At 43.8% G+C, this 14924-nt stretch overlaps 1 protein-coding gene across 2 annotated transcripts in view; it reads left to right on the top strand.

The window, feature by feature from the left end:
* The window catches only part of dnah2 (dynein, axonemal, heavy chain 2), a 234031-nt gene that overhangs the window by 27431 nt on the left and 191676 nt on the right, over nucleotides 1-14924 (top strand). For both annotated transcript variants that reach the window (XM_036957925.2, XM_090214597.1), the window contains exons 10-13: nucleotides 8755-8842; nucleotides 9622-9827; nucleotides 13811-13940; nucleotides 14579-14761. In XM_036957925.2, coding sequence (XP_036813820.2) covers nucleotides 8755-8842; nucleotides 9622-9827; nucleotides 13811-13940; nucleotides 14579-14761 — 607 coding nt within the window. The remainder of the gene's footprint in view (nucleotides 1-8754; nucleotides 8843-9621; nucleotides 9828-13810; nucleotides 13941-14578; nucleotides 14762-14924) is intronic.

Raw genomic sequence — 14924 nt, 5'->3', positions numbered from 1 at the left:
TTTTGCTGCTTGCATGAGTCACTTGATGTGGAATAGAGTTCTGTGTGCCAGTAGTTCAGACAGACAGCTCGGTGCATTCAACATGTCAATACTCACAAATACAAGTAGTGATGAAGTCAATCTCTCCTCCACTTTGATCCAGGAGAGATTGACATGCATATTGTTAATATTAGCTCTCTGTGTACATCCAAGAGCCAGCCGTGCTGCCCTGTTCTGAGCCAATTGCAATTTTCCTAAGTTCCTCTTTGTGACACCTGACCACACGACTGAACAGTAGTCTGGATGCAACAAAACTGTTGATAGTGCTGTTAAGAAGGCAGAGCAGCGCTTTATTATGGACAGACTTCTCCCCATCCTAGCTACTGTTGTATCAATATGTTTTGACCATGACAGTTTACATTCCAGGGTTATTCTAAGCAGTTTAGTCACATCAACTTGCTGGATTTCCACATTATTCATTACAATATTTAGTTGAGGTTTAGGGTTTACTGAATGATTTGTCCCAAATAAAATTGTTTTAGTTTTTAAAAATAATTAGGACTAACTTATTCCTTGCCACCCATTCTGAAACTAACTGCAGCTCTTTGTTAAGTGTTGCAGTCATTTCAGTCTCTGTAGTAGCTGATGTACAGTGGGGCAAAACATTATTTAGTCAGCCACCAATTGTGCAAGTTCTCCCACGTAAAAAGATGAGAGAGGCCTGTAATTTTCATCATAGGTACACTTCAACTATGACAGACAAAATGAGAAAAAAATCCAGAAAATCACATTGTAGGATTTTTAATGAATTTATTTGCAAATTATGGTGGAAAATAAGTATTTGGTCACCTACAAACAAGCAAGATGTCTGGCTCTCACAGACCTGTAACTTCTTCTTTAAGAGGCTCCTCTGTCCTCCACTTGTTACCTATATTAATGGCACCTGTTTGAACTTGTTATCAGTATAAAATACACCTGTCCACAACCTCAAACAGTCATACTCCAAACTCCACTATGGCCAAGACCAAAGAGCTGTCAAAGGACACCAGAAACAAAATTGTAGACCTGCACCAGGCTGGGAAGACTGAATCTGCAATAGGTAAGCAGCTTGGTTTGAAGAAATCAACTGTGGGAGCAATTATCAGGAAATGGAAGACATACAAGATCACTGATAATCTCCCTCGATCTGGTGCTCCACGCAAGTTCTCACCCCGTGGGGTCAAAATGATCACAAGAACGGTGAGCAAAAATTCCAGAACCACACGGGGGGACCTAGTGAATGACCTGCATAGAGCTGGGACCAAAGTAACGAAGCCTACCATCAGTAACACACTACGCCGTCACGGACTCTAATCCTGCAGTGCCAGACGTGTCCCCCTGCTTAAGTCAGTACATGTCCAGGCCCGTCTGAAGTTTGCTAGAGAGCATTTGGATGATCCAGAAGAAGATTGGGAGAATGTCCTATGGTCAGATGAAACCAAAATATAACTTTTTGGTAAAAACTCAACTCGTCGTGTTTGGAGGACAAAGAATGCTGAGTTGCATCCAAAGAACACCATACCTACTGTGAAGCATGGGGGTGGAAACATCATGCTTTGGGGCTGTTTTTCTGCAAAGGGACCAGGACGACTGATCCGTGTAAAGGAAAGAATGAATGGGGCCATGTATCGTGAGATTTTGAGTGAAAACCTCCTTCCATCAGCAAGGGCATTGAAGATGAAACGTGGCTGGGTCTTTCAGCATGACAATGATCCCAAACACACCGTACGGGCAACATAGGAGTTGCTTCGTAAGAAGCATTTCAAGGTCCTGGAGTGGCCTAGCCAGTCTCCAGATCTCAACCCCATAGAAAATCTTTGGAGTTGAAAGTCCGTGTTGCCCGGCAACAGCCCCAAAACATCACTGCTCTAGAGGAGATCTGCATGGAGGAATGGGCCAAAATACCAGCAACAGTGTGTGAAAACCTTGTGAAGACTTACAGAAAACGTTTGACCTCTGTTTTATACCCTTTGTTGGCAATGACAAAGTATTGAGATAAACTTTTGTTTTTGACCAAATACTTATTTTCCACCATAATTTGCAAATAAATTCATTAAAAATCCTACAATGTGATTTTCTGGATTTTTTCCCTCATTTTGTCTGTCATTGTTGAAGTGTACCTATGATGAAAATTACAGGCCTCTCTCATCTTTTTAAGTGGGAGAACTTGCACAATTGGTGGCTGACTAAATACTTTTTGCCCCACTGTATATAGTGTTGAGTCATCCGCATACATAGACACACTGGCTTTACTCAAGGCATGTCGTTAGTAAAGACTGAAAAATGTTAGGGGCCTAGACAGCTGCCCTGAGGAATTCCTGATTCTACCTGGATGTTGGATAGTCTCCCATTAAAGAACACCTTTGTGTTCTGTTAGACAGGTAACTCTTTAACCACAATATAGCAGGGGTGTAAAGCCATAACACATAAAACATTTTTTTTCCCGGCAGCAGACTATGATCGATAATGTTAGAAGACTCATTGAAGTCTAACAAAACAATCTTTTTATCATTAATTTTTTCTCAGCCAATCATCAGTCATTTGTGTATGTGCTGTGCCTGTTGAATGTCCTTCCCTATAAGCGTGCTGAAAGTCTGTTTGTTTACTGTAAAATAGCATTGTATCTGGTCAAACACAAATTTTTCCAAAAGCTTACTAAGGATTGGTAACAGGTTGATTGATCAGCTATTTGAGCTAGTAAAAGGGACTTTACCATTCTTAGGTAGGGGAAATACTTTTACTTCCCTCCAGGCCTGAGGGCACACCGTTTATAGTATGCTTAAATTGAAGATATGGCAAATAGGAGTGGCAATATCGTCTGCTATTATCCTCTGTAATTTTCCATCCAAGTTGTCAGACCCCGGTGGCTTGTCATTGTTGATAGACAACAATAATTTTTTCACCTCATCCACACTCACTTCACGGAATTCAAAATTGCTTGTCTTTCATAATCTGGTCAGATATTCTTGGATGTGTAGTGTCAGCGTTTGTTGCTGGCATGTCATGCTTAAGTTTGCTAATCTTGCCAATGAAAAAAATCATTAAAGTAGTTGGCAATATCAGTGGGTTTTGTGATGAATGAGCCATCTGATTCAATGAATGATGGAGCGTTGTAGGCCTTTTTACCCCAAATGTCATTTAAGGTACTCCAAAGCTTTTTACAATCATGCTTTGTTTCATAGTGTAGTTTCTTCTTCTTTTATTCCGTTTAGTCACATGATTTCTCAATTTGCAGTACGTTTGCCAATCGGTTGTGCAGTTAGACTTATTTACCAATTATTTTGCATTATCCCTCTCAACCATACCATTTTTCAATTCCTCCTCAATCTGTGGGGATTTAACCGTTTCTAGTGTAATTTTCTTAATGGGTGCATGATTATTTGTAACTGGGATTAGCAATTTTATACATGTGTCAAGTGGAGCATCTGGTTGCTTCTTATTAAACACCATGGGCCAACAAATATTCTTTGCATCAACAACATAGGAATCACTACAAAACTTAATTTAACTAGGCAAGTCAGTTAAGAACAAATTCTTATTTTCAATGACAGCCTAGGAACAGTGGGTTAATTTAAAACGGCCTTGTTCAGGGACAGAATGCCATATTTTTTACCTTGTCAGCTCGATGATGACCTCTTATACTCTATATTAGGCTCAGCCTTTGGAACGTTGGTTTTCCTAGATATGGCTACTATATTATGATCACGTGTAATGTAAAATGTGCAGCTCGCACCAATGCGAACGATACATTTTTTTGCTTGCACAGCCAAGCCAAAGGGTTGCAAGATACGACTAAAGGGTCGCAGTCTGGAGCCCTGCGATCACAAAAAAAAGAGTGGTTTTTTTCAGGCCCTTCTTGTAGTTGTATAGTACTGTCTGTGCTTTTGCCTGGAGGATGCCTGTCCTAGGCTCCTAGCACTTCTCTGCAATGTTTATATTAGTTTTCACACTGTCTCCACCCGGTTGTTGTTGTTGTGGTTCAGGTGGTGTTGAGATGATAAGGTTGTGTCTCTGAGGCTAAGCTAATATCTATTTTAAACACAGGTGAATCATCTTTGTTCTGTTTGTGTGTGTGTGTGTTACCTTCTATTCCGTCTCACCCTCCAGGCTTATCGCGGTACACAGCTGGGGGTAAGGTGACTAGCTAGTAGCTAGCTTTTCTTTGAGCCTGTAGAGGGCCGTGGTATTATTGTTCAGAAGCTCGGTCGTGAACCTAGCCATTGTGTCGCATCAAACGGAATAAACACACAGATAATCTGGGTAATGTGCCGTTTATGTGGATCACTGACTGACATTCACCTCACTGTGTGTGTGTGTGTGTGTGTGTGTGTGTGTGTGTGTGTGTGTGTGTGTGTGTGTGTGTGTGTGTGTGTGTGTGTGTGTGTGTGTGTGTGTGTGTGTGTGTGTGTGTGTGTGTGTGTGTCCGTGTGTCACACAGCATGTGAGCATAACAACTTTTAAGGTAGTATAAAATCCCCCCCATAAAAATGCCTGATTCCATTTTTCCCCAAATTCCGTTTTCTCCGCTTAGTTTTTCCAGGTTTCCGTTTTTCCCCCATTTTTTTCAGGTTTTCGCTCTCAACATCTCACTTAATAGAAAAACAAAAAAATGGATGTTGTAAGTGATGTTTAAACCACATCAGGAGAGCATTTTTGAGGTCTAGGAAAATTTTTAAGAAATGTCGATTTTGAGGTGTTGCAAATGAAACATGAAATCACCCACAATTGAAATCCTCCATAACTTGCTTTCCTGTGATCGTGGCCCAGGCCAGTCATTTTCTCATTTGAGGCCATTCGTTTTCACTTGGTGCTGGCCCGTTGTGCCACTGGTAAATCTATCTGAATGTCAAGCCCTGCAGTGTAGTTACGCTTTAATGCAAGTGTGCACCAGGAAGAGACAGTTGTTTGGTTAAGCGGTGTTGCTGTAGCGCTCATGTGATTGCAGAGTCTGCAAAACAAATGGACACTGGATTGATTGATGCAAATTATGAAATGATATCATTTTTTCAGGTAGGTGTCGGCTACTTTCTAGTTAACATTTAATTGAGAACTTATTTGGGGTTTTTGGGAAAGTCTTTCCATCTCAACCAGACGAAGGTCATCATTAGCATTGTCGCTAACGGCTACAGAAGGTGTACGAACCGCACACACACAGTACACACAGACAGGGGCATTCCTGTGCTATTTCAGGAAGTTGCATGACAATACGAGTCACTGATGCATTTTGTTAATGTCTTACGATTCACTTTAGCAAATTAATGCATTTTCTAATAAGTCCAATAGATTTAGTTGATTTCCTACTAAGTTAAAATCCTCGTGGCGTTCTTTACAGATTTTGTTAGGGCCCTACAACTGTCTTACATCACACACAGTGGTTGGTCCGCTACAAAGCTACAGCGCTACAGAACAGTAGATCTTCTCTCCTCTTATTGGATCCTTTCCTCAGACAGACAGACAGACAGACAGACAGACAGACAGACAGACAGACAGACAGACAGACAGACAGACAGACAGACAGACAGTAGGATCTCTGGCGCCTGTTGGGTTGACATGACAGTCATGCTTTTGTCTGTTATTACCACACACACACAGACACTTTTGTCCTCTGCTCTCTCTCAGTTAATTAGGCTGAAAATTGGAGGGATTTACGCTTATCCAGACGCCCAAACTTTTTTTATTCGTTATTCATCCCAGAGGGTTAGTTAAGTTGATCAAATTACCCTGATTTACAGCATAACACACACACACACACACACACACACACACACACACACACACACACACACACACACACACACACACTAGTTACAAGTTGGCCTTTTCACCAGAACACCATTAACCTTAGCATCCAATTTTATTTAACAAGGTTAATCAAGAGAGACCTGGACCAAGACAGCACCATCAACACATCCGTGTCAGACAAATAGACACATGACATCAATCAGACAAAAATGACATCAATTCAGTCAGCGGAACGTCAGTAAAGAACATGTACACAGAACAAGCCAGAAAAACCCCAGAGTGCCATACATCAATAATCAGAGCTTGAAACAAATAACAGGGTGACATCTAGAAACAACTACATACCTCAACAACACAGTAACAAAAAAACACACCAAATTAACGGGGGGGGGGGGGGGCTTTTTCAAATTCTTTGCGACTCTCAGAGCATTGGGCCAGTAACCAAAAGGTTGCTAGATCGAATCCCCGAGCTGACAAGGTGAAAATCTGTCGTTCTGCCCCTGAACAAGGCAGTTAACCCACTGTTCCTAGGCCGTCATTGTAAATAAGAATTTGTTCTTAACTGACTTGCCTAGTTAAATAAAGGTTAAATAAAAGAAATAAACAAAATGAATCCACATACAGAAACAGAGCTCCCTCTCATGCAGTCTTTAAATAGATAAGAAGAATCCAGCATGTAAAATTGAACAGTGTGAATCGCAGCCTTGAGTTCCTAAAAGAGCATCGAGGGTTCCAGTGGCTGTAGTATTTCTTGGCTGCTGAAGTTAATATCCTCCTGAACGAGGGAACCAGCGAGAGGCCAGGCCGTCCAGGCGCTAAAGGTATCATTGAGATGATGAATGCAGTGCTACACAAACCACATCAGCTAGCGTTTCATCCGAGTCTTTGTAGGAATAAAGCCGTATAAACTTCAAACAACTTTCTTTCATCTGCAGTTACACAGAGAGAGCGAGAGAGACTCACAGATGTTCAACAACCCCACCCCCCACCCACCCACCTCGGCTCCAGTCGTTCCCTGTTCTGTTCTGAACATCTCAAACCTCCTACTAGCCAGCCTTGGGTCTATATCTCACTCTAAGCTCTCCCCATCCTTCATAGCTGGAACGTGTGTGTGTGTGAGTGTCACACTCTTCATCACACCGTGTGTGTGTGTGTGTGTAGTAGAGGTTGAACGATTCAGATTTTTCAACGCCGATACCGATTATTGGAGGACCAAAAAAAGACGATACCGATTAACAAGACGATTTTTATATATATATTTGTAATAATGACAATTACAACAATATTGAATGAACACTTTTATTTGAACTTAATATAATACATAAATAAAATCAATTTAGTATTTATTTATCTAGGCAAGTCAGTGAAGAACAAATTCTTATTTTCAATGACGGCCTAGGAACAGTGGGTTAACTGCCTTGTTCAGGAGTAGAACGACTCATTTTTACCTTGTCAGCTCAAGGATTTGATCTCCCAACCTTTCGTTTACTAGTCCAACACGCTAACCACTAAGCTACCTGCCTCCCCATAAATAATGAAACATGTTCAATTTGGTTTAAATAATGCAAAAACAAAGTGTTGGAGAAGAAAGTAAAAGTGCAATCTGTGCCATGTAAAAAAGCTAACGTTTAAGTTCCTTGCTCAGAACATGAATATGAAAGCTGGTGGTTCCTTTTAACATGAGTCTTCAATATTCCCAGTTAATAAGTTTTAGGTTGTAGTTATTATAGGAATTATAGGACTATTTCTCTCTATACCATTTGTATTTCATATACCTTTGACTATTGGATGTTCTTATAGGCACTATAGTATTTCCAGCCTAATCTCTGGAGTTGATAGGCTTTAAGTCATAAACAGCTCGATGCTTCAAGCATTACGAAGAGCTGCTGGCAAACGCAGGAAAGTGCTGTTTAATGAATGCTTACGAGCCTGCTGCTGCCTTCCATCACTCAGTCAGACTGCTCTATCAAATATCAAATCATATAGTTCATTATAATATAATAAACACACAGAAAAATGAGCCTTAGGTCATTAATATGGCCAAATCCACAAACTGTCATTTCGAAAACAAAACGTTTATTCTTTCAGTGAAATACAGAACCGTTCCCTATTTTATCGAATGCGTGGCATCCATCAGTCTAAATACTGCTGTTACATTGCACAACCTTCAATGCTATGTCATAATTATGTAAAATTCTGGCAAATTAATTACGGTCTTTGTTAGGAAGAAATGGTCTTCACACAGTTCGAGCCAGGCGGCCCAAACTATAGGGAACGGTTCTGCAGGTTTAAAAAATATACTTGTGTATTGATTTTAAGAAAGGCATTGATGTTTATGGTTAGGTAAATTGGTGCATTTTTTCGCAAATCATCACCATTTTGGCGAAGTAGGCTCCTTGTGGATTGCAGTGTAATCGGCCATAATCGGCGTCCAAAAATGCCAATTACCGATTGTCAGGAAAACTTGAAATCGGCCCTAATTAATCGGCCATGTAGCTCTCTGCAACTTCTACTCCCTACATTCTCTTTCCACGGCCTCCGCCCCTCTGAACCGGGTCCCATTTTCCCTCCATAACAGAAACCCTAAATGTTTGTGTTTCAAAAGCTGTGCTAGAGATGACCTTTCCATCAGGAGAAGAATGAAGTGTGAAAAGCAATCCCACTTCCAACCCCACTGCCATACAGAAGTTTGGAAGAATGAAATTATGCCAATGACAGATCATTTCTGGCCTTATCCCTTACCCCTATGGATCGGAGATCACTGTTTTTATTGCTTTTGTTTATGTCATTCTCTGTCGGCTGTGGAGATGGAGAGAGAGGTCGTGAGTGAAGCTTGTGGACTGGTTGAAAGATTGAAAGGCCGCTTAACTTTCTGTGGCTTTCTCTCACTATTTCTTTCCTTTTGTTTCACTCCCCCTCTCCCCCACTCGCTCTCTCTCTGTCTCCTTCTCTTTCTCTCTCTCTCTCTCCCTCTTTCTTTCTCTCTCTTTCTAGGTACTCTTCTAAAGGCTGGGTCCTGGACCAGACCAGCATCTTTGCATTGGTCGATGCCTTTATACAGAGGTGCAAAGACCTGCTGGAGGTGAGGTCTCTCTCTCTCTCTCTCTCTCTCTCTCTCTCACACACACAGACACACACACACACACACACACACACACACACACACACACACACACCACCCAGGTACGCACACACACACACGCACACCACCCAGGTATCCACGCGCGCACACACACACACACACACACACCACCCAGGTACGCACACACACACACACACACACGCACACCACCCAGGTACCCACGCGCACACACACACACACACAGACACACACAAACACACACACGCACACACATTAATCATGCGTCAGAGCTCCATGGTCATAACAACACATACACTCACAAAAGAAACCACTAATGGTTTCATTCTTCCACTAATGAACAGACACGCACAACGTGGCAAGGTTAAAATAAATGTAAATATTCACACACTGCCATCAACTTCATCTCACCTCTTCTGAATTCTCCACAATCACTTCCCCATTTGTGTCTCACACTCTTGAATACACCTTTTTCTGTTTTGCTCTGTATTTTGTCTCACCATCACGCTCCTCTATTTGTCCTTCTCCTACCATGTCCCTGTCACACTGACTGTGTTACTGCACTGCTCCCTCCCTCCCTCCCTCCCTCCCTCCCTCCCTCCCTCCCTCCCTCCCTCCCTATGCTGATACTGTCACACTGTGCTGTCACTCTGCTGATCCATGTGTGTGTGCTCGCATGTTTGTACGTGCATGTTTGTGTGTCCCAACGCGGGTGCGTGTTTGATCTGTCTCTGCCGGCCTCTGACCCTCTCCCCTCCCAGGTGTGTGACTGCCAGCAGCAGTTTGCCAGGCGGGAGGAGGGCGAGCAGATACCCCTGCCCTGCTTCGCCGGACGCCAGGGGGCGGAGGTGACCCGCAGCCTGCTGGAGATGGAGTCCACGTTCGGACGCAGCCTGCTGATCCTCCAACACGTCCGCAAGGGCATCCTGGACGTAAAGAACACCTCCTGGCACGACGACTACAACAGGTACCGTCTGTCTGTCTGTCTGTCTGTCTGTCTGTCTGTCTGTCTGTCTGTCTGTCTGTCAGAACACCTGGCATGACGACTACAACAGGTACCGTCTGTCTGTCTGTCTGTCTGTCTGTCTGTCTGTCTGTCTGTCTGTCTGTCAGAACACCTGGCACGACGACTACAACATGTACCGTCTGTCAGAACACCTCCTGGCACGACGACTACAACAGGTACCATCTGTCTGTCTGTCTGTCTGTCTGTCAGAACACCTGGCATGACGACTACAACAGGTACCGTCTGTCTCTCTGTCTGTCTGTCTGTCTGTCTGTCAGAACACCTGGCACGACGACTACAACATGTACCGTCTGTCAGAACACCTCCTGGCACGACGACTACAACAGGTACCGTCTGTCCGTCTGTCTGTCAGAACACCTCCTGGCACGACGACTACAACAGGTACCGTCTGTCCGTCCGTCTGTCTGTCAGAACACCTCCTGGCACGACGACTACAACAGGTACCGTCTGTCCATCCGTCTGTCTGTCAGAACACCTTCTGGCACGACGACTACAACAGGTACCTTCTGTCCGTCCGTCTGTCAGAACACCTCCTGGCACGACGACTACAACAGGTACCTTCTGTCCGTCCGTCTGTCAGAACACCTTCTGGCACGACGACTACAACAGGTACCTTCTGTCCGTCCGTCTGTCAGAACACCTTCTGGCACGACGACTACAACAGGTACCTTCTGTCTGTCCGTCCGTCTGTCAGAACACCTGGCAAGACGGCTACAAGAAGTACCTTTGTCTGTTTGTCTGGACATCTGTCTGTCTGTCCGTCCTGGCATGACGACTACAACAGGCATGTCTGCCTGGAGTGGATTGACGTCATACTGCTGACCTGTCTGTCTGAGTACTGGGTCGTGTTCATTTGGCACCAAACTGAAGAAAACGGACTATCCTAAATGCAAATTAAAAAATGTCTACAATGAATAGGACCCTATCAATGCTCTATGCTGACATTTTTTACAAGAAGCACATGTGCTCCTCAGTTGAATGAAATATTCGAGGTATTAATGATCAGAATTGCCAGTAATTACAAAATACAGGGGTTAGGAGCACCAGAAGTATATTTTTTTTAACGATTAAAATATAGCCTGTTTTTTCTTTCTGTGCCACCAAGTGTTTGGATACTACTGGTAAAGTTACCACAATGATTATGATAACTGTCATCTGTGGTTACCAGGTTGTAAGCAAATGCTGTAACATGACTGAACAAGGTTAGCGGCTCGCGAGATGGTTTATAAATGTAAAATGTAATGTGGGTCCTAACATTTGAACGTTTGGGCTAGAAACAAGACATTTTCTCTGCAGTAATGGTGCAACGGTCACGAATCTGCACTCTGTGAATTATCTATGGCACTCAGAGGCTGCGGAAAAGCAAAGTAATAATTACAACAATTATTATCTGGGTTATTTAGGAGCATATGGGACCAAAATGGTTGCACTGTTAAGTGTTATAGCAGTGTCTGTCACTAGAAGATATGTAGACATACTGCATGTCTGTTTATATACTGTTTCGATCTACTAGGATCCCTGTTTACTGCAAATGCAGTATGCATTTTGAGAACATGTACTTAATTGTTTGAAACCTGAACATTTTAGTACATATTATGAGGCATGTTTTACCTTGCTTCAAAGTAGCCTAGCCAAAATCCCACCATATTCGTGGAGGCAATTTATTTGATAAAGACTTTCATATGCCAATTAAACCAGTAGCCTATTTCGGTCATGTTCTATTGGTTTCTTTCATTGTCCAGCAGCCAAAGGCATAATCCTAGTCATATTAGCAACCCATGCTAGTTGTTGCATCTTTAGATCTCCCCTAACAACCCATGCTAGTTGTTGCATCTTTAGATCTCCCCTAACAACCCTTGCTAGTTGTTGCATCTTTAGATCTCCCCTAACAACCCATGCTAGTTGTTGCATCTTTAGATCTCCCCTAACAACCCATGCTAGTTGTTGCATCTTTAGATTTCCCCTAACAACCCATGCTAGTTGTTGCATCTTTAGAGCTCCCCTAACAACCCATGCTAGTTGTTGCATCTTTAGATCTCCCCTAACAACCCATGCTAGTTGTTGCATCTTTAGATCTCCCCTAACAACCCATGCTAGTTGTTGCATCTTTAGATCTCCCCTAACAACCCATGCTAGTTGTTGCATCTTTAGATCTCCCCTAACAACCCATGCTTGTTGTTGCATTTTCTCCCTTAACAACCCATGCTAGTTGTTGCATCTTTAGATCTCCCCTAACAACCCATGCTAGTTGTTGCATCTTTAGATCTCCCCTAACAACCCATGCTAGTTGTTGCATCTTTAGATCTCCCCTAACAACCCATGCTAGTTGTTGCATCTTTAGATTTCCCCTAACAACCCATGCTAGTTGTTGCATCTTTAGAGCTCCCCTAACAACCCATGCTAGTTGTTGCATCTTTAGATCTCCCCTAACAACCCATGCTAGTTGTTGCATCTTTAGATCTCCCCTAACAACCCTTGCTAGTTGTTGCATCTTTAGATCTCCCCTAACAACCCATGCTAGTTGTTGCATCTTTAGATCTCCCCTAACAACCCATGCTAGTTGTTGCATCTTTAGATTTCCCCTAACAACCCATGCTAGTTGTTGCATCTTTAGATCTCCCCTAACAACCCATGCTAGTTGTTGCATGTTTAGATCTCCCCTAACAACCCATGCTAGTTGTTGCATCTTTAGATCTCCCCTAACAACCCATGCTTGTTGTTGCATTTTCTCCCCTAACAACCCATGCTAGTTGTTGCATCTTTAGATCTCCCCTAACAACCCATGCTAGTTGTTGCATCTTTAGAGCTCCCCTAACAACCCATGCTAGTTGTTGCATCTTTAGATTTCCCCTCTTTCTAAATTTCTACCTGATATTTTCATCTCGGTCACATGAAACCGCTAGCATGACAACAGTGTTTTCCCGATAATTGCATTATGGTTTGAACATTCGCACACAACCTACTGCCTTGTGCGAATTGCTGTTCTTATAATGTGAGTAAATAATAGTTAGTAATAGTCAATTATCCATTTTCCTAAAGGAAACCCTGGCCTATACACTTATAGCTGTGTCTGTTTTCCACACACTAATTCCAAACTTGATGGTGTAGGAGTTGGATCAATGCTGTCCAGACCCGGGACAGTACCCACCAACACCTCTCTGACACAGCATTAATACATCGTTAGTATGTGTCTGACTGTCTTTTAGATGAATGACCCGGGCTGCGGTGACTACGATACGTCCCAAATGACGCCCTATGCCCTACATACTACTTTTTTGACACAAAGCTCAAATGTGGTGCACTATATAGGGGATAGGGTGCCATTTGGGACACAAGCCTATCTATGAGCGAAGAGGCCCCTATGGGTCGGGCCTATACAGGGTTGTACAGCAACGCCCCTTCTTGTCATTCAGAGTTCCGGTGACAGCAGCCTATTGGACTCCTCATCTGAATAACATGATTAGAGAAGGGGGAGGTGGGGGGGAGGAGGAGGAGGAGGAGGTGAGGGAGTGTGTGTGTGGATCCTCAGGGGACTATCCACCCCTCCATACCCCTGCGCCAGGGTAGCGGGGGTGTTGGGAACAGGGGCTGGCCAGGGGGCTGGTGTGTGTTTGATGTGGATGATGGATGGGGGTCGCTGGAGGTCGTGGGGTCATAATGTTGTTGCCAAGACAGCTGGGCTTGTGTCAGGGGCAGCTGTTTCATAGCCACTCAGCACATTACTATTGGTCCAATCAATACTAGCCTACACCCTGTGGTGTGGGTGTGTGTGTCGGGGTGTGTGTGAGAGAGAGTTTTCGCTTACATGTGTGAGAAACGGTTTGATCCATGTGTTGTGTGGGTCACCATTTCACCCAATCATCAATCATGTGTGTCTGTACATGTTTTAATGTGTGTGTGCTCGTGTGTGTGCATTTTGGTAGGTTCCGTGCGGGAGTGAAGGACCTGGAGGTGATGATGCAGAACCTGATCAGCACGGCGTTTGAGACGGTCAACACCGTGGAGGAGGGCGTTCAGCTGCTAGACGTCTTCCAGCACCTGTCTGCCCGCGAGGTACACGACACACACACACACACACACACACACACACACACACCACACACCTGCATTCATATGCCAATTTACTTCCACACACACAACACTCCTTTCATTAACCACACAGTAAAACCATTGGCACTTTATATGACTACATCTTTTTGTTACGATACGGCTGGCCAGCACAGACGTCTATTTCTTTCCTCTAAATGGACCATGCAGCATCGGGCCATTCTATCACTCTAATACTTGGGGAATAGCATTTTTCAACAATAGCAAGGCCTCTGTAGATTATTCATCCTCTGGTGCTTTTTAAAGCTTAGGGTGTGTGTGTGCATGAGTGGTAAAGGACTTTCTCACGCTCAAACTACTTTATGTACTATCTGGGAGCCATTTCATAACAGAGATAAACACTGTCTAGTAAATGCACTCTGTCTCTGCCCCTCTGTCTCTCTCTCTCTCTCTCTCTCTCTCTCCCCCCCTCCCTCTCTTGCTCTCTCTCTCTCCCCCCTCCCTCCTCCCTCTCTTGCTCTCTCTCTCTCTCTCTCTCTCTCTCTCTCTCTCTCTCTCTCTCTTTCTCTCTCTCTCTCCCTCTCTCTCTCCCTCCCTCTCTTGCTTTCTCTCTCTCTCCCCCCTCCCTCCCCCTCTCTCTCCAGGCCATCAAGAGGACCATAGACAGGAAGACGGTAGATGTCTATGGTCTTTTTAATAAGGAACTCAACCTGGTCAACAAGGAGCTGAGTAAAAAGGTGTTCCACACCCCTGCCCACATGCCCCTCCACGCTGGACAGGCCCACTGGGCTAGAGCCCTGCGGCGACGCATAGAGAGACCCATGGAGGTGAGAGGAGGGGTAGGGCCAGAGGCTACACATGGTTACAGTCTACACCGTCATTGAGAAGGGGGGATCATTAAGATATTTGTTTTATTCAACTTCATTTGAACTTTGAGGCCATAGGTCAAACCTAGCTTTAGGCCTTTTGGAGGGGAAAGGTGTCACATTC

This window comes from Oncorhynchus mykiss, chromosome 21, assembly GCF_057628025.1.
Source record: "Oncorhynchus mykiss isolate SJ-2025 chromosome 21, ASM5762802v1, whole genome shotgun sequence".
Taxonomy (NCBI): Eukaryota; Metazoa; Chordata; class Actinopteri; order Salmoniformes; family Salmonidae; genus Oncorhynchus; species Oncorhynchus mykiss.
This window is presented reverse-complemented; position numbering and strand designations above follow the sequence as displayed.